Genomic DNA, 23,144 nt, shown 5'->3' with positions numbered 1-23,144 from the left:
CTACAAAAACAGGAATTTAAAAAAATTATTGATTCATCAATGAAAAAAAGGATTTATATAATAACAAGATTTTTTTAGTAAATGAATTTTTATATAGTAAATTCACACTAGATTAATATTCAAAAATAAAAAAAATATGTTACCAGAGGGTATCAACATTATCTCTAATTAAAACAGCATACCCAAACTCAATTTGATAAGGGGAGCTAACTCTTGCCCAGGTTTAACTCAGAATAAATGCTTGTGTGGCCAAAATATCATGAAGTATGATTAGAAGGAAGATAAAGGGAAACAACTGCGTAACATAAATACGCGCTCCTACTGCTACATCCCCGCGCACAAACCGAAGTATGCAACCTCTTTAATGAAACATAGCCTGGGTCATCACTAACGATAGTTTTGGTACACTTTATAAAATATGAAAATATGATCTTCTTTCGTTTATTCTTCAGATTAAGATTCTGGAAATATTTGGATTTCATGTAAATGATGGAAATACTCCCTCTGATGTTAGTACTTACCCTGTGTGGGATACCACAGGAAACAGTGACTAAGAGCCTCTGCCAAGTACAGTGTGGAGAAGAGTGGACACCATGTTTCAAAAACATGTGTAACTGCACCTCGAAATGTGTCAGTTGTGTAGGTAATGGACGAAATCTTACAACGATTCCTGACCTGAGCCCCTCAACTGAACAGCTAAACTTTTCATCCAACTATTTAGAAAGCATATCAAGAATGACTTTTTACCATATGACGCACATAAGAGTTCTAGCACTTACCAACAACAGTATTAAAAACATCTCCAGTGATGCATTTCAGGATCTTACTGTGCTTGCAGTTCTTCTTCTTGACTATAATAATGTGTCTGATGTAATTCTACAACAAACCTTCTACAGCCTGCAACATAATTTCAGATACCTTAGCCTATCTCATAATAAGATGGGCGTTAATATCACAGGAGAGTTTATCAAAGGACTCACTGGATTGAAAATCACAGATCTCTTCATCGAAGGAAATAACATCAAAACATTAGATTTTAATGTTTTTGTGAGCTAAAGGTTCTCCAGAGATTATCAGCCCAAGACAATGATATCTATAAAATACGAGATGCTGTACCCAAACGAATTACTCATCTTTTTCTCCAGTGGAACCGTTTGTCGGTACTTCCCCGATTTTGTTCTGGAAGTAGTCATTCTAACTTGGTAAAAATAGATCTGAGGGGAAATAATATAGGACATCTGTCGAGACAAAGTTTAGTGTGTCTCATTAACTTGAAGTATTTCGGTTTAGTTGCAAATAGATTAATCACGATAAAAACTCGGGTACATTTTCGTTACTACCTCAAATTGAAATCTTAAGTCTTAGTGGCGTTTTTAAAGATAAGGGATATGCAGAGACAGTAGGAATAGAGCCATATGCGTTTAATAATAGTGTTGTCAAAGTACTTTATCTTGCAAGTATCGCTCGGTTTGGGTATTTTAAAGTCATCGTTAATCCCAATGCATTTAAAGGGTGTACAGGACTTACAACCCTCTCTTTGTCATACAATGCCATGATATATTTTAATGACACCTATTTAAATGTACTTCTTGGTGATTTACACACCTTACAAGTGATAAAAATGTCACGATGCCAATTATCATTCTTCCCCGAGGTCCTATCAACGTTAGTAGAACTACGAACAATTAATCTGCACTGAAACAGAATAATGCGGTTAAAACAGGGATTATTCAACAACTTGAAGAAACTCCAGCACATTAGTTTATCAGAGAATGCTATCGAAGTTATACATGAAGCAATTTTCCCGGTAAATCTGAGAAACCAACTTAAAAATATCAACTTAGGATATAACAACTATGTCTGTACTTGCGCAAATCTTTGGTTCATAACCTGGATAAAATCAGATAAAAATAAATTTGATCACTTCCCCGATAATTATGTGTGCGGATATCCTACTGAACTCCAATCAAAACGTCTTATTGATGCCAACATTTCTGAACAGACCTGCCAAATCTCACCTTACATGTTTCCTATTATTTTTGGCCTGTCCATTGTAGCAATTGTGTTGTGGGTGATTATCTCCCTTACATACAGATGGCGTTGGCACATCCGATATTGCGTTTACATGCTGAGATTTAGACAGAGGCAGCGAAACGTTGAAAGAGAGGAAGCATTCATCTATGACGCATTTGTTCTGTATTGTGAAGATGATTCTTGGTGGATACGAAATAACTTGCTGCCAGAAATTGAAACTGATGGCAATTTCAAGTTATGTATACATGAGAGAGATTTTACCCCTGGGTTTTACATAGTGGACAACATTGTGAAGAGTCTGGAAAACAGCAGGATCATAGTCCTAGTGCTGTCCGACAATTTCACTCAGAGTCCATGGTGTCTGTTTGAGCTAACTCTGGTTCTGGATGACGGATACGTCGTGGTGCTGCTTGAGGAAATACACGCCAAGAACATGACGTCATCACTGTATGCCCTGCTGCAGACGACAACCTACATCACGTGGCCTGTTGAGGAGGAAGACAGGGAGTTATTCTGGATGCGTCTCCGGAATTGTTTACAACGCTGAACCTGATCTGCACTTTCATTATGTACATCAATTTTGATGATGTTGATCACTGGATTGTCTTGTCAATTGAACCGGAAGCCAGCAGGGGTAATGCCAACGAAGAACGATTTGATATGCCACGAGTGGCGCTTAAAATGTTGAATTAGATATATATTACGTGAGTAATTATTAAATTAGAGGTTGGGAATCTGAGAGCACAAGCCTGGGAGGAAATGGGTGTCTTCCTCTGATGGTGGCGATATTTTATTTTGATACTAAAAATATTTTTCGAACTGAAGCGAGGGAAGTACGTTGCACACTTTTGCTCGCTTCCCTCGCATAAAAAAGACTGGTTATTTTCTCACTGTTGCACAGCCCTATTTGCGCTACAGTTTGCCGGTGGTTCATGATGTTGATCACTGGATTGTCTTGTCCAGACACGATTATTTACATAACTTGCCAGAGTAAATACGTATTAAAATCATTTAACGGCATAACTATTTTAATATATTTCTGCCTGTATTGATATTTTATCAAATAAACCACTATCCGCTTCTGAATACATTTCAGCCTTGTGTATATGAAAGCAGACAGGTTGTGACGAAATATCCCTATAATGAATGTCAACTCACAAGTGACATAAGTGAACCTGCTTCTTTATATGTCAAAAGGATCTCTTTAATAATAACATCTGAGTCACAGGAACAGCAGTGAGAACGGTCAACTCTGGCCAAGTGGGTGACTGTCTGTTTAACACGTTATACAACAAAGCACGATGTCGTGGCAATGCTCTTGTCGGCGTACTGTGGAAAGAATACTTCCCATGAGCTGTTCACATCAGTGTGTACTTGACCCGTGAAGATCCGGGTTAAAACTGCTCTTCAGTAACCCATGCTTGTCGTAAGAGGCGACTAACGGAATCGGGTGGTCAGACTGACTTGTTTGATACCTGTCATCGTATCCCAGTTGATCGCATGCGCATGGTGTTGATAAGTAGATTGTCTGGTCCAGATTCCATTATTTACAAACTGCCGCCATATAGCTGGAATATTGCTGAGTGCGGCGTTTAAAACATGTTTTCATAGGTACATATTCGTATTATACGCATTATAATGTGATGGAAAAAATGAGTGAGCGAATAAATGTACACGATGTATATAGTTAATGTATTTTTATAAAAACTTTGTGAGCAAGGAAAAAGATGATTTCAATTATGTAAGCGTTGTTAAGATAGATACTTTTAGTAAAGTTTCATGTCTCGTTTGAGGCTATCATAAATGACATTATTACCTTTTTCGTTTCTGCCCATGTCATGATGCTTAGTATAGACATTGACCTCCTTTGAGAGGCATTTTAGAAGTTTTAATGAAGAAAAAAAACAAGTTCTATTAGTCAACTCCTTTATTGCAATGATTGCGACGTTTCGGTCAAGTCACTTGTTTGATAATGATGTTAGTATCTACACCGAAACGTCGTATTCATTGCAATGAAGAAGTTGACTAAAGAACTTGGTTTTCCCTAGAATTGGCCATTTACATGTAACCATGCTTAAATAATGAAAGTGAATTAAAAGTGAGTTTTCAGTTATTTTATAGTAAATACACCTATATCCTACTGATCATTTTTAAATTACCAGCCGCCTGCTTCAAATACTGTAAGCCAATTGCGAGATCCAAGATGAAAATGACAAAGAACGTTCTTTGTTGAAAGATTCAAACATTTCTGAAATGACTGTTCAATAGTATTGTATGCATTTCGGTGATTCTATTTTTCCTGTGATTTGTATACCTTATTTACTTATGTGTAATACAAAATATCTGATATGGATTGAATATACAAGGCAACTTTTGTAAAACACTATTCGTAATAACTGTATGCATTTCCGTATGTTATCTGTTCATGTTCACTGTCGTTTAGGATGTGGACGTTTTCAGCTAAATGCAGTCCAAGTGTCTAAGTACATCAGGGGAGTAGTAGAAGTAATGGGGCTTCCTCGCCGGGCTGATCGAATCCCTCTAGGGGTGGTGGGGTAGTCCGCTCGACGAAGGACCGGTTTCGATCCCCTACATGGGCACAATGTGTGAAGCCCATTTCTGGTGTCTTCCGCAGTGATACCATGGGGGGTTATTATGTTGAAATTTCCTATTTCTTGTTTGTTCAGGTCAACTCATTTACCATGCATTTGCATGTGTTTGTGTTCGAATAACTTTGCTTGATAAGGGACTGCATATAATCTTAACTCATAAGTTGCAAATGATGTAATCAGCGAATGCACATGCAATGTACTTATGCACGAGACACATTACAACACGAGTGTCATTATCTTACGAGTTGTTTCAAAACGTATCCAACGAGTTGTAAGATCAATGGTATCTGACAGGCACGAGTGCAGTAATCTGTTTTTACGCACTCTTACATCGCCTATAACATCGGATTGTCATATATCTATTTCTATTGTCATGATCACAGTCGCGCTTTAATATAGTAGGCGTCATTCATAAACGGTCAAATGAGGTATAGCACATGTAAAGAAAAATTTCTCAGAAATAATAGAACTTAGAGTGTCATCGTAATGTTTAATGTGTTTACAAACGTGACACATCGTGACATACAGTCAAAAAGTTCAAACAGCACTAGCAAACATCAGTTGTATAGACCTAAAACCCCCCCACCCCACCCCACCCAACCCCACCCCACCCCACCACCCCACCCCTCAAAATGAAAATGACATGTCACACATGAAGCACTCGGTTATTCAGTATCTTGTGCACCTTCTGTCGTGTATTGTATTGAAGCGCTGATAAAATATGACACCTCTAATATGAGTGTTGATGTAACAGGCATGTGCAGCTTGTCGTGTCGCTTAAGAGCGAATAAAATACTTCCGGTCTACCCTCCATGCTTGTCAGTTGTACGCACATTACATGGCGCCAGAAATCCGATTCCACAGCCGACATCCGTCACAAATATGTGATATAAGCCACAGAAACTAATCTTACTGGAATATTCCGTAAACGTGGCGTAAAACTAACCTCACTCACTCTAAGTACATCAGCTGTGGTATGACATGGATCTTTTCAATAGTCAACTTTCCCTGTATTCCAACAGCTTCAGTCTTTGCGGATTAAGTTTCACAACTTTGAGGCATAATCGAGCGTATTCTTTGAACTAAGGTTTCAAATTGCGTCATAAGAGAGTGATTCCATTAAGGTAACAACATTCAAGACAACAGCAAAGCTTTCAAAGAGTTTATTGTAAACATAACACATTGACGTATCAGTCTCAAACATATGTACAAAAAATTGGAATATACCTTCACAATGTTTTTCACGTGAACAATTGACTAACCCTTGCATGTGTTTATGAGGGGTGCCCCCGTTTGGAACGGATACGCTCACCTTTTCGGGGGCCCCTGGTATCAACACTATTTGATAGCGATTGATAAACAGATCCTCATGGTTTAGTTCAATATTGTACAATTGATTCTCCTCTTGGCAAAGCTTTCTTGTGAATGTACAAAGGGTTTTGTTGATTTTATTAGCATGTCTTTTTCACCTGTCCGGAAGTGTATAGCTGCCTTCTCAGATGATGAAATACTTTGTCTGAACGTCATAAGTTTCTTTATTGGTTAATGCCACGCTCAGCATTATTCCAGCTATATGGCGGCGGTCTGTAAAATAACTGAGTCTGGACCAGACAATCCAGTGATCAACAGCATGAACATCGATCTACGCAATCGGGATACGATGACATGTATTTAACCAAGTCAGCGAGTCTGACCACCCGATCAGCCTACTTTAGCCTACTGGTTAAAGCGTTCGAAACCCGACGACCCGGTTTCGATCCCCACATGCGCACAACGTGTGTGAAGCCCATTTGGTGTCATCCGGTGTCATCCGCCGCTCGCTAATGAAACACTCATTCATACACGTTGAAACAAGACAGTATTTTACAGAATTCAGGTGCACTAATGAAACACACGCTGAAAACGCTCTCTGTTCCTTCCCACGTTCGAAGGGTCCTCATGACAACGTGTTTCATATCAGACGGATTTGTTTTGTCCCATCCACCTGCATAGTTAATTTATAAATAGTCATAAGTCAGTCTATATTACATATATACACATAGTGAAATAAGTAAAAGATTTCAGAGTATTTTCTTTTCTTCTGTATGAAAAATCATAAAGATTTCCACGGCTGCACACATAACTGCCCATCAGAATGTGTTACAGCGTTGGGGGTCATAACAGTGACATTCAACAGTCAAACAGACACCATTCACTTTGGAGTGAGTAAACAGACTTGTTTCGACCACACACCCGTTTTGTGTCAAGATCGTTTAGTTGAGAGTCAAAATTGGGTTTCAATCGACTTGCAGAAATAACAATAAAGAATTGGTAGATGTCATGAGAGGTGCTCGATAGGCCAATCATCCATGATTATGTTTCCAGTAAGCTTTAATCGACTGCATGCAATGGTAGCGTAGCGATCGACAAAGCAGTCGGGTGGGGTACACGAAGTGTCCGGCCTTGCCCTGATGTATTGTACTGTGAAGCATTTCGAGTCGGGGGTCATCTCAAAAACAATATTTTTTAAATCTTTAATCCCCGCAAAGACACGAGGGCCTGTGATGGAAATGACATAATCCAGAGAAGTGACTTAATTCTTTTTATGGAATTGGGAAGTAATATATTGCCGAGGGACATGCCCTCATGGATGCTTGGTGCAAATGCTGCCCAAAACCCGTCTAGGGAATTTATACTAAAGGTTATTAATGCAGACTGCGATATCAGTGAATGATACAAATCAGATGCACTTAAGAAACAAATATATGTTGCGTTTCACAATCGACAGAATCCATATCTGTATTGTGTGATCGATATTGTTTCGTTTATTGCTGCCACTTGTCCAGAAATGTTTTAGAAATGTATCCTGGAGAAAATGCAATCCCTAACGATTTCCCTATGATGTAATTATCACAAGGAATAAAATGAGTTTCATTGTCCACCATTGTACTGTCGTAATTGGTGATTGGGCGTTTGTAAACCCTACAGCAGTTACCTACTATAGTCCGTTTGGCTCAAAAGCGGACCGATGAATTGCAATCTAACTCGAAAACTAATAAACATATAATACTCAATGAAAAGCTGATCATAATCAAAACATCAAACCAACTCTGTGAGTTTTTTTGCAGAATATTTGTCCTAAAAATTAAAAAGTTGTTTAACAAACTATCATTAAAATTTTGACACAGTTCGCTATTTGTTACGAGGGAGGACTGCAAAGAGAACACAGATATACCTGGAAAAATGCTGAGTGCGGCGTATCCATGTTGCGTTCATATAAAACCTATTATTTTCGGTCCGTGATAATTCTTCAGGCACATTTTATGACAGTCATATATTCATAAAAATAATATTATATTCTATCACATGTTATGGTGACGTGTGTTTATTTAGCCAGATCGCTTTCCTCGTTTTCATGTTCCCGCACGTAGGAGCTGATAATGATATCTCAATGTTAAATGTACGTTTCATTTTAACCCGCCTGAGATTAGACTAAGACGTCAACATTAACACACCAACTACTTTGTGCAGTAATTTGTAACGATAGTTTTGGTACACTTTATAAAATATGTAAATATGATCTTCTTTCGTTTATTCTTCAGATTAAGATTCTGGAAATATTTGGATTTCATGTAAATGATGGAAATACTCCCTCTGATGTTAGTACTTACCCTGTGTGGGATACCACAGGAAACAGTGACTAAGAACCTCGACCAAGGTACAGTGTGGAGAACAGTGGACACCATGTTTCAAAAACATGTGTAACTGCACCTCGAAATGTGTCAGTTGTGTAGGTAATGGACGAAATCTTACAACGATTCCTGACCTGAGCCCCTCAACTGAACAGCTAAACTTTTCATCCAACTATTTAGAAAGCATATCAAGAATGACTTTTTACCATATGACGCACATAAGAGTTCTAGCACTTACCAACAACAGTATTAAACACATCTCCAGTGATGCATTTCAGGATCTTACAGTGCTTGAAGTTCTTCTTCTTGACTATAATAATGTGTCTGAAGTAATTCTACAACAAACCTTCTACAGCCTGCAGCATAATTTCAGATACCTCAGCCTATCACATAATAAGATGGGCGTTAATATCACAGGAGAGTTTATCAAAGGACTCACTGGATTGAAAGTCACAGATCTCTTCATCGAAGGAAATAACATCAAAACAATGGATTTTACTGTATTTCGTGAGCTAAAGGTTCTCCAGAGATTATCAGCCAAAGAAAATGATATCTATAAAATACGAGATGCTGTACCCAAACGAATTACTCACCTTTTACTCCAGTGGAACCGTTTGTCGGTACTTCCCCGATTTTGTTCTGGAAGTAGCCATTCTAACTTGGTAGAAATAAATCTGAGGGGAAATAATATAGGACATCTGTCGAGACAAAGTTTAGTGTGTCTCATTAACTTGAAGTATTTCAGTTTAGTTGCAAATAGATTAATCACGATAAACTCGGGAACATTTTCGTTACTTCCTCAAATTGAAATCTTAAGTCTTAGTGGCGTTTTTAAAGATAAGGGATATGCAAAGACAGTAGGAATAGAGCCATATGCGTTTAATAATAGTGCTGTCAAAGTACTTTATCTTGCAAGTATCGCTCGGTTTGGGTATTTTAAAGTCATCGTTAATCCCAATGCATTTAAAGGGTGTACAGGACTTACAACCCTCTCTTTGTCATACAATGCCATGATATATTTTAACGACACCTATTTAAATGTACTTCTTGGTGATTTACACACCTTACAAGTGATAAAAATGTCACGATGCCAATTATCATTCTTCCCCGAGGTCCTATCAACGTTAGTAGAACTACGAACAATCGATCTGCACGGAAACAGAATAATGCGGTTAAAACAGGGATTATTCAACAACTTGAAGAAACTCCAGCACATTAGTTTATCAGAGAATGCTATCGAAGTTATACATGAAGCAATTTTCCCGGTAAATCTGAGAAACCAACTTAAAATATCAACTTAGCATATAACAACTATGTCTGTACTTGCGCAAATCTTTGGTTCATAACCTGGATAAAATCAGATAAAAATAAATTTGATTACTTCCCCGATAATTATGTGTGCGGATATCCTACTGAACTCCAATCAAAACGTCTCATTGATGCCAACATCTCTGAACAGACCTGCCAAATCTCACCTTACATGTTTCCTATTATTTTTGGCCTGTCCATTGCAGCAATTGTGTTGTTAGTGATTATCTCCCTTACATACAGATGGCGTTGGCACATCCGATATTGCGTTTACATGCTGAGATTTAGACAGAGGCAGCGAAACGTTGAAAGAGAGGAAGCATTCATCTATGACGCATTTGTTCTGTATTGTGAAGATGATTCTTGGTGGATACGAAATAACTTGCTGCCAAAAATTGAAACTGATGGCAATTTAAAGTTATGTATACATGAGAGAGATTTTACCCCTGGGTTACATAGTGGACAACATTGTGAAGAGTCTAGAAAACAGCAGGAACATAGTCCTAGTGCTGTCCGACAATTTCAGTCAGAGTCCATGGTGTCTGTTTGAGCTAACTCTGGTTCTGAAACGTTCTCTGGAGCAGGATGACGGATACGTCGTGGTGGTGCTGCTGGAGGAAATACACGCCCAGAACATGACGTCATCACTGTATGCCCTGCTGCAGACGACAACCTACATCACGTGGCCTGTTGAGGAGGAAGACAGGGAGTTATTCTGGATGCGTCTCCGGCATTGTTTACAACGCTGAACCTGATCTGCACTTTCATTATGTACATCAATGTTGATGATGTTGATCACTGGATTGTCTTGTCAAGACCGAGGAAATAAATTTTGAGACATGTCTTGAAATGTGTTTTTACAGATGAAAATATCAAAACTTAGAAAAAATAAGGGGTAGTGGAACGTTATTTGAAACAAACATTAACTGCCTGTATTATGTCATCAGCATGCACGGTATCGACAGGTGAAATTGACACCAGAGCACACGCTCGGGTGAAGGGTCACCTCAGTAGATTTTGTCTTCATAATGTTGAATATGTCTTCAGTCCGTTTGGCCAAAAGTAGACCGAGAATTGCAGTCTAACTCGAAAACTAATAACCAGTGTCAGTGAAACGATGATCATAATCAAAACACCAGACCAACTCTGTGAAATTTGGTTTGCCCTAAAAATTAAAAAAATGTTTAACAAACTATCATTAACATATTGATTTATGTGTTACGATGGAGAATGCAGAGAAAGGGACAGCCAGGTGTTGTCCAATAAAAGGTTTACCTCTGTCTTTTTCAAGCACAAAAACTTATAATCATTAAAATCAACAATCGACTTCATATCACTGTTGTGCCACGGTGAACGCTGTAATATGCATGACGGGAACGTACTTATTAAGACTCATTTATATTAATATTTATTTAATAAAGAAACGATCCTTAAGTTACATTAACACACACATTCAACGTTTATTTGTTTATTAAAAACGTTAATTCATACTTTCACACCAACTGTATTGATTTCTTAAATGTAAAGCCCATTTCAGATTCTGAGAAAATCTTGAGTTGTTGTTGTTGGTACCGAATTCTCTCCTGTAAACTGCCTTTTAAAATGTATGGGAGTGTTAAAATCGATTGAAATAAAAAATTAGGTACATTAATGGCGAGTTGATAAATGGACAACATACTACCTTTATCACCTCTAGGGAGGTGGGGTAGCCTAGTGGTTAAAGCGTTGGCTCGTCACGCCGAACACCCGGGTTCGAATCCCCACATGGTTACACTGTGTGAAGTTAGAATTGGTTTTCAGATGGCTTGGTCGACGCATGTACTCGTATCCCAGATATGGACATCAATGTTCATGCTGTTGATCACTGGATTGTCTTGTCCAGACACGATTATTTACATATCGCTGCCATGTAGCTGGAATATTGCTGAGAGCGGCGTTAATAACAACCACATCTTCTAACCTTTAATCATTTAACGTGTAGACATAACTATTTTAATATATTTCCTGTCTGTATTGATATTTTATCAAATAAACCACTATCCGCTTCTGAATACATTTCAACCTTGTGTATATGAAAGCAGACAGGTTGTGACGAAATATCCCCATAATGAATGTCAACTCATGACTGAAGTATGTTTGCACTAGTGATATTTCCCGTGATATTTTCTGTTTCCATGAAACTCAACTGTGTCCTGCTTCCTTATATAACAAAAGGATCTCTTTAAAAATAACAACTGAGTCACAGGAACAGCAGTGAGAATAGTCAACTCTGATCAAGTGGGTCACTGTCTGTTTAAACACGTTATACAACAAAGCACGATGTCGGGGCCATGCGGCTGTCGGCGTACCCTGGAAATAATACTTCCCATGAGCTGTTCACATCAGTGTGTACTTGACCCGTGAAGATCCGGGTTGGAATTAAGGCCTACAAAGAAAACTTTCCCACTGTGCAGAAAAACGCAGAAAAGCCCACATTAATCGTAGAAATAGCAACACAAACATGGACCTGTGAAGATCCGGATTAGAATTGGTCTTCAGTAACCCATGTTTGTCGTAAGAGGCGACTAACGGGATCAGGTGGTCAGGCTCGCTGACTTGGTTGATACCTGTCATCGTATCCCAGTTGATCGATGCTCATAGTGTTGATCAGTAGATTGTCTGGTCCAATTTATACACCACTGCAATATAACAAACAACAACGTGTGTAATATGTGATCTCGAGTCGTGACGGTACTATATTCGTCTTTCCCCTGTTCTTGGAAGTTTACCGTTATGGTCACTGGTCCTCTATATATTAGAGTGAGTGACTGAGTTGGGTTCTACGCCGCTTTTATTTACACAACATTATAAATTTATAAGACAAGATATTATGGATGTCAACTTCTTCTCCAGGAACAGTACAAGGAGGAAGACTGCTTGAATGATATTAAACGCCCAACTCTTAACAAAACACTAAGAGACAATCTGTATGGAGGAAATTAGCAATGCTGTTTACAAGATGAAGAACAATAAAAGCCAGGGACTGGTGGATTTCCTATTGATTTCTTTAAAAACAAATTTGGAAAGAATTAAAAGTATGGATTTAAACATTCGTTAAAAATGTATCATCTAGGAAGAAATGTCTTCTAATATGAAAAGGGGTATCATCACCTTTATTCCAAAATCCAATAAAGACAGAACGTTACTTAAAAACTGGAGGCCTATCACTTTACTCATTGCTATTTATAAAATTATCAGCTCCTGTATTGCACATAGATTAAATGCTACTTTAGATGAATTTATTCACTATAATTAAACTGGTTTTATACCAGCTAGGACTATAAGCGAAAATACAGGACTGCTATATGACATAATGTTTGAAACAAAGTAACAAAATATTCCTGGTTTGCTGATTCTGATTGATTTTGAAAAAGTATTTGACTCTTGGCAAAGCTTTCTTGTGAATGTACAAAGGGTTTTGTTGATTTTATTAGCATGTCTTTTTCACCTGTCCGGAAGTGTGTAGCTTCCTTCTCAGATGATGAAATACTTTATTGTTTGGGATACGATGACATGTGTCAACCAAGTCAGTAAGCCTGACCTCCCGATCCCGTTAGTCGCCTCTTACGACAAGCATGGGTTACTGGAGTCCAATTCTAACTGGGATCTTCACGGGTCTCGGCTCTGTAATACAATGCATGTTAAGCATGGATAACAGAGTGAGATTTTTAAAACAAGTAACGATGGGCTATGAAGCACATAAAAACAAGAGAAGAAGTATTTTATTTCACAATAAACAGAAGGAAAAACATGCACAAACAATATTATGTTTCACTCACATATTCCGTTTACCATTGGATACGGACGTAAATATTGCTGGTGTACATGTGCTTGAAAAAGATATTCATACAGGCCACCATGCTGCCGATGCAATTTCAAGAGACTGAAATAGTAATATCAACGAATGCTTTGTGAGCGATTATGGTTTTACGCCGCTTTTTCAATGCTCCAGCAATATCACACTAGAAATGGGCTTCATACATTGTACATGTGGGGAATCGAACCCGGGCGTTCGGCGTGACGAGCGAACGCTTTAACCTCTTGTCCAGCCCACCGCCCCGGGGTATTTTGTATGTGAAATCGGTTGATATAAAGGCATCGACAAGAAATCGAAATTTGGTGACTGGAAGTTTATGACTGTCCATAAAAATGCATGCACGATTTCAGATTCATGGGTCCATTAGGTGAAACTATTGTAAAAAGTCAAAATATCTAAAACAATTATAAATAAACACAGTATATGAAAAGCTGTAACGGGCTACGTGTGACTGCAAATATATCTAACGGTTAAGTGCATCACTCAAAGAGTCTGGGTTCGAATCTGTAAATGTGATCCATATATGAACTCACAATTATATTAACAATCCTGTTCATATCAGGAATCTCAAGATGAGGATGTGCATGAGGTGAAACAAGCGCTAAATACCAGACATAGCCCGCATGTGGAAATATCCACGTGTCCCTTAGTTTCATATTCCCACTGCGTCAAGCTTGTTTATCAGTCAAGTTTGTTTACAGCTGCAATATTGATATCAACTGGGCGTCTGTGTGTCAATCCGTCACTCTTGTAACGCTCGATGAGTGAACATCACAAACTAAACTAAACTGAGTAAGTGAGAGCGTATGGGAGTGAATTAGAAAGCGAGCGTGAGTACGTGTGTTATGCCCTTAAACCTACAATGGTCTTAAGTGCAGAATAGTCATGAATATTCAAGTAGGTTTAAGGGCAGCACATACGTGCGTGAGGATGTTTTAACTACATAATGAAACGGGTTCAGTTTTATACTCATGGAAATATTATGTACATATATGCCGATACACTATTACAGGAACTTCCATTGGCTCATTAATCATAAGTACACATTAAGAGGTATCCTGAAAAACGGATAAAACAGGCAACACTAAACAACAACCAAAAGTAGTTGTTATACATTCCAACTAAACAACGACGGCATGTACTTATTTCATAGTGATTCATAAACACAGGCTCTGTCGTCTCGCATGGTGACAATCACTGGATTGTCTGGTCCAGACTCGACTTGTTTACAAACAACATCGTACAGCTGTAATACTGTTGAATATAGTCACAATTGTACAATCGTCTCCGCTTTTAGCAGAGATGTCTTATGGATGTGGAAAAGGTTTTGTCGCTTCTATTAATCGAGTCAGTACATTAGTGGTTCATATTCAGTCAGGGTACGATCACGTACTCAACCAAAGATTACAGAATGAATGAGATATTTTCTTTCTTTCTTTATTGTTTAACGCCGCACTCAGCCATATTCCACCTATATGGCATCGACCTGTAAATAATCGCATGTGTGTTGAACCAAACAACCCAGTGATCAGCAGCATGAGCATCGATCTACGAAACTGGGATACAATGACATGAGTCAACCAAGTCAGCGAGTCTGACCACCCCATCCCCTTAGTCAGCTCGTACAACAAGCATAGGTTGCTGAAGACCAGTTATAACCCAGATCTTTACGGATAGATATTTTCTAACTAAACGGGACATAAAACGTGTTTTAACAACTTATTCCCTTTAAAATAATGCTCAATCGAATGAATATGCATAGTGTTCACTGTCATGGTTAATACAGTGCGAAGGAATGTAACTGGCACGATTATACACGTTACACATACGTCTGTTGACCACATATGTTGTGCCCTAAAACAAACAATGGTCTTAAGTGCACAGAAATCATGAATATTCATGAGTGGGCGGAGCCATACGTCTTACAGGAAAGTGGCGTTGGGGTAGCTTACTGGTTAAACAACTGAACTTGCGACTTCAAGGTCACACGTTGAAACAAGACAGTTATTTTACACAAATTCGAACAAACGTACACATGCACCCTCATTAAACAGCCACACACGTGTCAAACATCTACAGACTGAAACTGCTCGCCGTTCCTTCCCCACGTTAAAAAAGACTCGTAGGGTCCTCATGACAACGTGTTTCATTTCAGACAGATTTGTTTTGTCCCATCCACCTGCATAGTTAATGTATGGATAGTCATAAGTCAGTCTATATTACATATATACACATAGTGAAATAAGTAAAAGATTTCAGAGCATTTTCTTTTCTTCTGTATGAAAAATCATAAAGATTTCCACGGCTGCACACATAACTGCCCATCATAATAGTGGCACAGACAACCTCTTTCTTACAGAAAGCAAAAAGAATATATTGAAAATCTGACTAGAATGAGTTGCCAACAGTGTCCATGCACATTTCTGGACAACATGCAAAACTTGTTTTTGAGCAATCATGCAAAATAGAGGTTGCACTTCATTACCAGGCAAATTAAACGTATGTGTAAATCTAATGACGAAAGTATCCCATTAGTTGCTCCCAGAACATATCTCGAGCACTTTCATCTTCATGCTGTGATGGCCATATTAAACATGGATGTTCCTCAAGCATGGCCCGCATGGAGGAAGAGATGAGCCTCCCAGGGATGTTGCCCAAAAGGACCATAACGAAAGTATGAGCTCCACCAACGGCACGTCTTTGAGCAAAGTTAATCTCAAACAGACACCATTCACTTTGGAGTGAGTTGACGGACAGTAGAATAAGGATCTTCCTACTGGCCTCCACGCTTTCCACAATGTTGTCAACGATCGCACCTCCAACATCGAAGTCTCTCTCATGTATACATAGTTTCAGTCCATTTCTTTCCTCCACGCAAGGAATCAAGTGTTGTGTGATCCAAGCTGTGTCACTGGGGAATACACCACGAATCCATCATAAGTACAATCTTGGTCATCTCTTGGCTTATAGAGTTCAAGGTGCCTGATAAGGTACAGAAAGTAGCGCAACCTCCAGCGACATTTGTAAATAATGGACACTACAGCCACAAGCACCACGCCCAGAGTAATGAACCCAAGCAGCAGTACATAAACAGTCTTCTGGAACAGACAATACTGTTCCGAGAACGACACATCAGATAATAGGACACTTCTGAACTCAGATGGGTATGCACAGGCATAAGTAGACGGGTATCCGGTAAATTTGTGGTGATCTCTCTGAATCCACAGAATAAACCATTTCATGTCACAAGAACAGGTAAAAGAATTATTTTCAAGTCCAATATGCTTCAGGGTATTTCGGCTTTGTTCAGGAAATGTATCCTCTTGAATCATGCTGATGAAGTTCAAGGAAACATCAAGAAGTGTGAGCTTGGTCAGGTTATGAAACATAGTTTTGGTAGGCTCTGAAGTTTGTTTTTGTTCATGTAAAGACGCTCGAGTCGGAACATGACTCTTGAAATCACACTGGGTACTGCAACAAGTTCAGTAGATGTAAGGGTTAAATTCCTCAATGAATTTAAGTCTCTAAAAAGCTGGTTAAATTTGTAATCGTCCATGAATTCGAACTGATTGTAACCTAAGTCGAGAGTGTGTAGACAATAGCATCCTGCAAATGCGTTTGGGTCAATCTCGTTCACTCCAAGGTGACTGCCTCGGAGATTTAATATACCGAGGTTGGTGTTATTAAATGCATAGTCGTGCAAAACGTGCAACTGTTGCAAGTGATGCATGCATACTTCTTGTAAGTTTGGTAAATAAGCAAAAGTTCCTGTATCAATAACACGGATTGGATTATTGTTCAGAAACGCCACCTCCAGTGTATCTAGACAAGTAAAGAACGTCGAATTCAGCATGGAGAGAAGGTTATGACTGAAAAAACACTTTTTCAATTTTGGAAAAAAAGATCCATTTCCAGAGCAAAATGTGGGAATTTCTTGCCTGTCACAATCATCCAGTGACACCTCTTCCAGGGCGTTATAATATTTCCATTGTAAAATCTTTATGGGATTATGTCCAACTCGAAGGATTTTGAGATCAGGAAACTTCGTAAGACTGTCAAAATTGAATTGTTTAAGGCCATTGTGGCTTATATCCAAGTGTTCTAGGGACAAGCTGGGCAGATGTTTAAAGAATCCACTTGATATATTCCTCAACAGCATATGCCTCAGGTTGAGGCTGGTGAGATTTCTGAGGCCAAGGAAACTTTCTGACAAAATTGTTATGGGAACTATGTTGTTTCTCAGGCACAGATTTTGGAGACAGCGTAGAGTTGAAAACGCTTCAGGGGATATGGATCGAATGTCGTTGTCAGAAAGATCCAAGACTAGCAAGTTCAGATGACTTAAATTTGAAAACGTTCTTTCGGTAATGGATTTTAAACTATTCCGGGTAAAGGTAACGTTTTGTGTACCATTCGGAAATTTGGGTATATATGTAAGACCTAGGCTGTTACATATCGCAGTACCGTTCTCACAATAACACGGAGGACATAGTTCTGGATGCTTCAAAGACTGATCACTGATCTCGGTGTGCTCACTGAGACTGGCAGACTGAAGCACTAGAAATGGTAGGCAGACCACAATAATCAGGGTATCCATTTTGCCTGTAAAATAAAGAATATTTAATCAGCAAAACCTAAGTCGTAACTAAAAGGAGTAACTAAGTTGAGGGTAGATCATATTACCGGATATGTACGTGAAATACTAATGAATGTGTGTGAATGTAACACATGATGTATTGGCGATTACACTTTCTCAATAAAGTACAAATTATACTTCCCGTACCTGTACTTAATTGAGAAAGTGTAATCCCAAATATAACATGTGTTACATTAGAACACGTTCTAAACGGCATTGTGCATTCATATTGTGTGTGAATATATTTACACGAAGAATTCAAAGCCACGCTGACGTGGTATATGCATGAAAACTTTCATTGACATGGATCACATATAAAAATCAAGTGACCAGTTGAAATGTTATCTGGAAAGAGCGGTTTTAAGTTGAAAAAGAAAGACCAAAACCCTATCCATAGCCACATGAAAGCTGTGTTTAAAGCAGAGTCGATAGCACTATTCTGACTGTTTATGAATCACTGTCAAATTGTGTTGACACCAAGCAGTGATCGCTAAGGTTTCCTGCTCCCCGCTTGCTATGTCCTTACTACATACATAGTCATTGCGGATACTGTGCGGCTGTAATAGTTACTATTACCTATTGTTTCTCAATCACTTTCTAGAAAAAAACCTCAACAATCTCCACCACTGATGTCTTTTTCAAGTGTAACGTCATTCCGACCTTACGTCACAATAAGAGTCAAATGACGTCAACATGGTATTGGTGTGCATGAAGTGATGTCCGCCCTAAAGCACATTATGTAATGAATCAGTATATCCTGTGGTAGGTTTTTACAAAGTACAATTGAGCATTTCTATAATTACAAACTAAGTCTAATGTTAGACGTTACTTGCATCGAACAAATCACTTATCATTCAGTGATATGATTAAACTGAATACTGATCATGAAATCGGTCTGAAAAAGCATTTACATATATTTTTAAACATATTGAATATATTACCTCTGCTATCAGTTATGCAGGAAAACAGTGTTCGTCCAGCACCGCATGTGTACTAACCCCCAGCAGTGTAATTTTCTGTTCAGACCTTCCTTATGGGGCGTTTCGGTGCATCCCGGACATATTTCACATTCAAAACGGAAGTTATTACATCGTTGAATATTAAGCATCGCCATATGTGGTGGGTGAAATAGTCACAAAATGATTAAGTTTCATACTGATTACTAAGCTACTATTGTGCACGACAGATATTACCGTACCATATTCCGATCTGAATAATAAAAGGATAATACTTCAAAATACGGAGGATAGACAAACTTGAAACATTTCATATAAATATGAATTAAATTCGAGTCGAACATTTAACCAGCATTATTCATTCGCCTGCTCGGTCATTTCACAATGGTGCTCGAGCGTTTTACCAAAGTGAACAACATCTAAACTTGTTCGTTTGTTATTTAACGCTGCACCCAGCAATATTCCAGTAAATAATCGAGTCTGGACCAGGCAATCCAGTGATCAACAGCAAGACAATCGAAGTACGCAGCTTGGATCCGATGACATGTGTCAACCAAGTCAGTGCGCCTGACCATCCGATCCCGATAGTCGCCTCTTTCGACAAGTATGAGTTGCTGAAGACCAATTCTAACCCGCATCTTCACTGCTATCAAGTATCACTTCAGCCTTTATTCCCAGATCAAGGTGACACATCCTGATATAGCGTTATCTCAAACTCGTTCTATGATTACAGATTTCATGGAATACGTTCAGACATATGTTCAAAGGAGAGGCGTGTTCGGTAGGGTATTACCTATTTGGGATGACACATCCGAGAGAATCCTAAATGTTCCTGGTGAACAGGATGAAACTCATAACATGTTTCGAAATGAAAGTTTCGAAATCAATATATTAATACCCACACCATTCTTGGGCCAGTGCCCCTGACAATCTAAATCTCCACTCAATTCTTGACCAGTAACCCAGACAATCCACGCCATTCTTGGACAGTGTCCCTGACAATCCCAATCCTCACTCCATTCTTAGACCAGTACCCCAGAGAATCCTAATCTCCACTCCATCCTTGGGCAAGTACCCCTCACAATCCCATCTCCACTCCATTCTTGCACAAGTACCCTTCACAATCCCATCTCCACTCTATTCTTGGACAAGTTCCCCTCACAATCCCTACCTCCACTCCATCCTTGGACAAGTACCCCTGGCAATCCCGATCTCCGCTTCATCCTTGGACAAGTACCCCTCACAATCCCGATCTCCACTCCACTCTTGGACAAGTACCCCTCACAATCCCATCTCCGCTCCATTCTTGGACAAGTACCCCTCACAATCGCGATCTCAACTCCATCCTTGGACAAGTACCCCTCAAAATCCAGATATCCACTCCATCCTTGGACAAGTACCCCTCACAATCCCATCTCCACTCCATTCTTGGACAAGTACCCGTCACAATCCCATCTCCGCTCCATTCTTGGACAAGTATTCCTCAAAATCCAGATCTCCACTCCATCCTTGGACAAGTACCCCTCACAATCCCAACCTCCACTCCATTGTTGGACAAGTACCCCTCACAATGCCCATCTCCAATCCATTCTTGGACCAGTACCCCTCACAATCCGATCTCCACTCCATTGTTGGACAAGTACCCCTCACAATCCCATCTCCACTCCATTCTTGGACAAGTATTCCTCAAAATCCCAACCTCCACTCCATTGTTGGACCAGTACCCCTCACAATCCCTACCTTCACTCCATCCTTGGACAAGTACCCTCCATCCTTGGTCCTTCACAATCCTCTCTGCTCCATTCTTGGACCAGAACCCCTCACAATCTCATCTCCACTCCATTCTTGGACCAGTACCCCTCACAATCCCTACCTCCACTCCATCCTTGGACAAGTACCCTGACAATCCCGATCTCCACTCCATTCTTGGACCAGTACCCCTCACAATCCCATCTCCACTCCATTCCTGGACAAGTACCCCTCACAATCCCTACCTCCACTCCATCCTTGGACCAGTACCCCTCACAATCCCTACCTCCTCTCCATTCTTCGACCAGTACCCCTGACAATCCCGATCTCCACTCCATTGTTGGACCAGTACCCCTCACAATCCCAACCTCAACTCTATTCTTGGACCAGTACCCCTGACAATCCCAACCTTCACTCCATTGTTGGACCAGTACAACTCACAATCCGGATCTCCACTCCATTGTTGGACCAGTACCCCTGACAATCCCTACCTCCACTCCATCCTTGGACCAGTAACCCTGACAATCCAGATCTCCACTCCAATGTTGGACCAGTACCCCTTACAATCCCAACCTTCGCTCCATCCTTGGACAAGTACCCCTCAGAATCCCAACCTCCACTCCATTGTTGGACCAGTACCCCTTACAATCCGTACCTCCACTACATCCTTGGACAAGTACCCCTCACAATCCCTACCTCCACTCCATTCTTGGACCAGTACCCCTCACAATCCCAACGTCCCCTCCATTGTTGGACCAGTACCCCTCACAATCCCTACCTCCACTCCATCCTTGGACAAGTACCCTCACAATCCCTACCTCCACTCCATCCTTGGACAAGTACCCCTCACAATCCCGACTCTCCACTCCATCCTTGGACAAGTACCCCTGACAATCCTGATTCCCAACTCACAATCCCAACCTCTCCACTCCATCCTTGGACAAGTACCCTGACAATCCCGATCTCCACTCCATCCATGGACAAGTACCCCTGACAATCCTGATCGCCACTCCATCCTTGGACAAGTACCCCCCACAATCCCGATCTCCACTCGATTCCTGGACAAGTACCCCTCACAATCCCGATCTCCACTCCATTGTTGGACCAGTACCCCTCACAATCCCTGTTCTCCCAGACAATCCTCTCCATTCCATTGGACCAGTACCCTCATAATCCCAACTTCAATCCCATTCTTGGACCAATACCTAGACAATCCGATCTCCACTCCATTGTTGGACCAGTACCCTCACCCAATCCCTACTCCACTCCATTGTTGGACCAGTACCCTCACAATCCCAACCTCCACTCCATTGTTGGACCAGTACCCTGACAATCCCAACTCCCACTCCATTGTTGGACCAGTACCCAGACAATCCCTACTCCACTCCATTGGGACCAGTACCCCCTCACAATCCTGATCTCCACTCCATCCTTGGACAAGTACCCTCCACAATCCCAACCTCCACTCTCATTCCTTGGACCAGTACCCCTCAATCCCAAATCCCACTCTCCCAGTACCCTCCATCCCTACCTTGGACCAGTACCCCTCACAATCCATCCTACCTCCACTCTCATCCTTGGACAAGTACCCCTCACAATCCCTACCTCCCACTCCATTCTTGGACCAGTACCCCTCACAATCCCATTCTCCACTCCATTGTTGGACCAGTACCCTCACAATCCCTACCTACCCATCCTTGGACAAGTACCCTCACAATCCCCTCTCCATCCATTGTTGGACCAAGTACCCTTCACAATCCCTGATTCTCCACTCCATTGTTGGACCAGTACCCCTCACAATCCCTACTTCAACCACTCCATCCCCAGGACCAGTACCCCATTGTTGGACAATCCCTGTTCTCCACTCCATTGTTGGACCAGTACCAAGACAGTACTGTTCTCCACTCCATTGTTGGACCAGTACCCCTCACAATCCCCACTTCAACTCCATTCTTGGACCAATACCCAGAGAATCCCGATCTCCACTCCATTGTTGGACCAGTACCCTGATAATCCCAATCCCCTCTCCATTCCTGGACTAGTACCCAGACAATCCTGTTCTCCACTCCATTGTTGGACAAGTACCCCTCACAATCCCATCTCCACTCCAATTTTGGACAAGTACCCCTCACAATCCCTACTTCCACTCCATCCTTGGACAAGTACCCCTTACAATCCTGATCACCGCTCCATCCTTGGACAAGTACCCCTCACAATCCCGATCTCAACTCCATTCTTAGACCAGTACCTCTCACAATCCCATCTCCACTCCATTCTTGGACCAGTTCCCCTCACAATGCCGATTTCCACTCCATCCTTGGA

General features: G+C 40.4%; 1 protein-coding gene and 2 pseudogenes across 1 annotated transcript; 2 read left to right on the top strand and 1 right to left on the bottom strand.

The window, feature by feature from the left end:
* The first annotated feature begins 480 nt into the window (after positions 1 to 480).
* Positions 481 to 3,116, top strand: LOC124261579 (annotated as a pseudogene).
* A 5,139-nt stretch (positions 3,117 to 8,255) lies between these two features.
* On the top strand, positions 8,256 to 10,432 carry LOC124261577 (annotated as a pseudogene).
* Positions 10,433 to 16,318: 5,886 nt separating this feature from the next.
* On the bottom strand, positions 16,319 to 19,135 carry LOC124261526 (insulin-like growth factor-binding protein complex acid labile subunit). Its single transcript, XM_046695844.1, has 2 exons — positions 19,059 to 19,135; positions 16,319 to 18,083 (listed from the first exon to the last, which is right to left on the bottom strand). The coding sequence occupies exon 2, from the start codon at positions 18,076 to 18,078 to the stop codon at positions 16,855 to 16,857; it is 1,224 nt and encodes a 407-aa protein (XP_046551800.1). The 5' UTR covers positions 18,079 to 18,083; positions 19,059 to 19,135; the 3' UTR covers positions 16,319 to 16,854.
* Positions 19,136 to 23,144: the final 4,009 nt, after the last annotated feature.

Source organism: Haliotis rubra, unplaced genomic scaffold (assembly GCF_003918875.1).
Source record: "Haliotis rubra isolate DU_JTF1 unplaced genomic scaffold, ASM391887v1 Scf80, whole genome shotgun sequence".
Classification (NCBI taxonomy): Eukaryota; Metazoa; Mollusca; class Gastropoda; order Lepetellida; family Haliotidae; genus Haliotis; species Haliotis rubra.
This window is presented reverse-complemented; position numbering and strand designations above follow the sequence as displayed.

Coding starts and splice junctions, on each gene's coding strand:
- LOC124261526 (XM_046695844.1), bottom strand. CDS start 18,078: ATGGATACCCTGATTATTGTGGTCTGCCTACCATTTCTAGTGCTTCAG.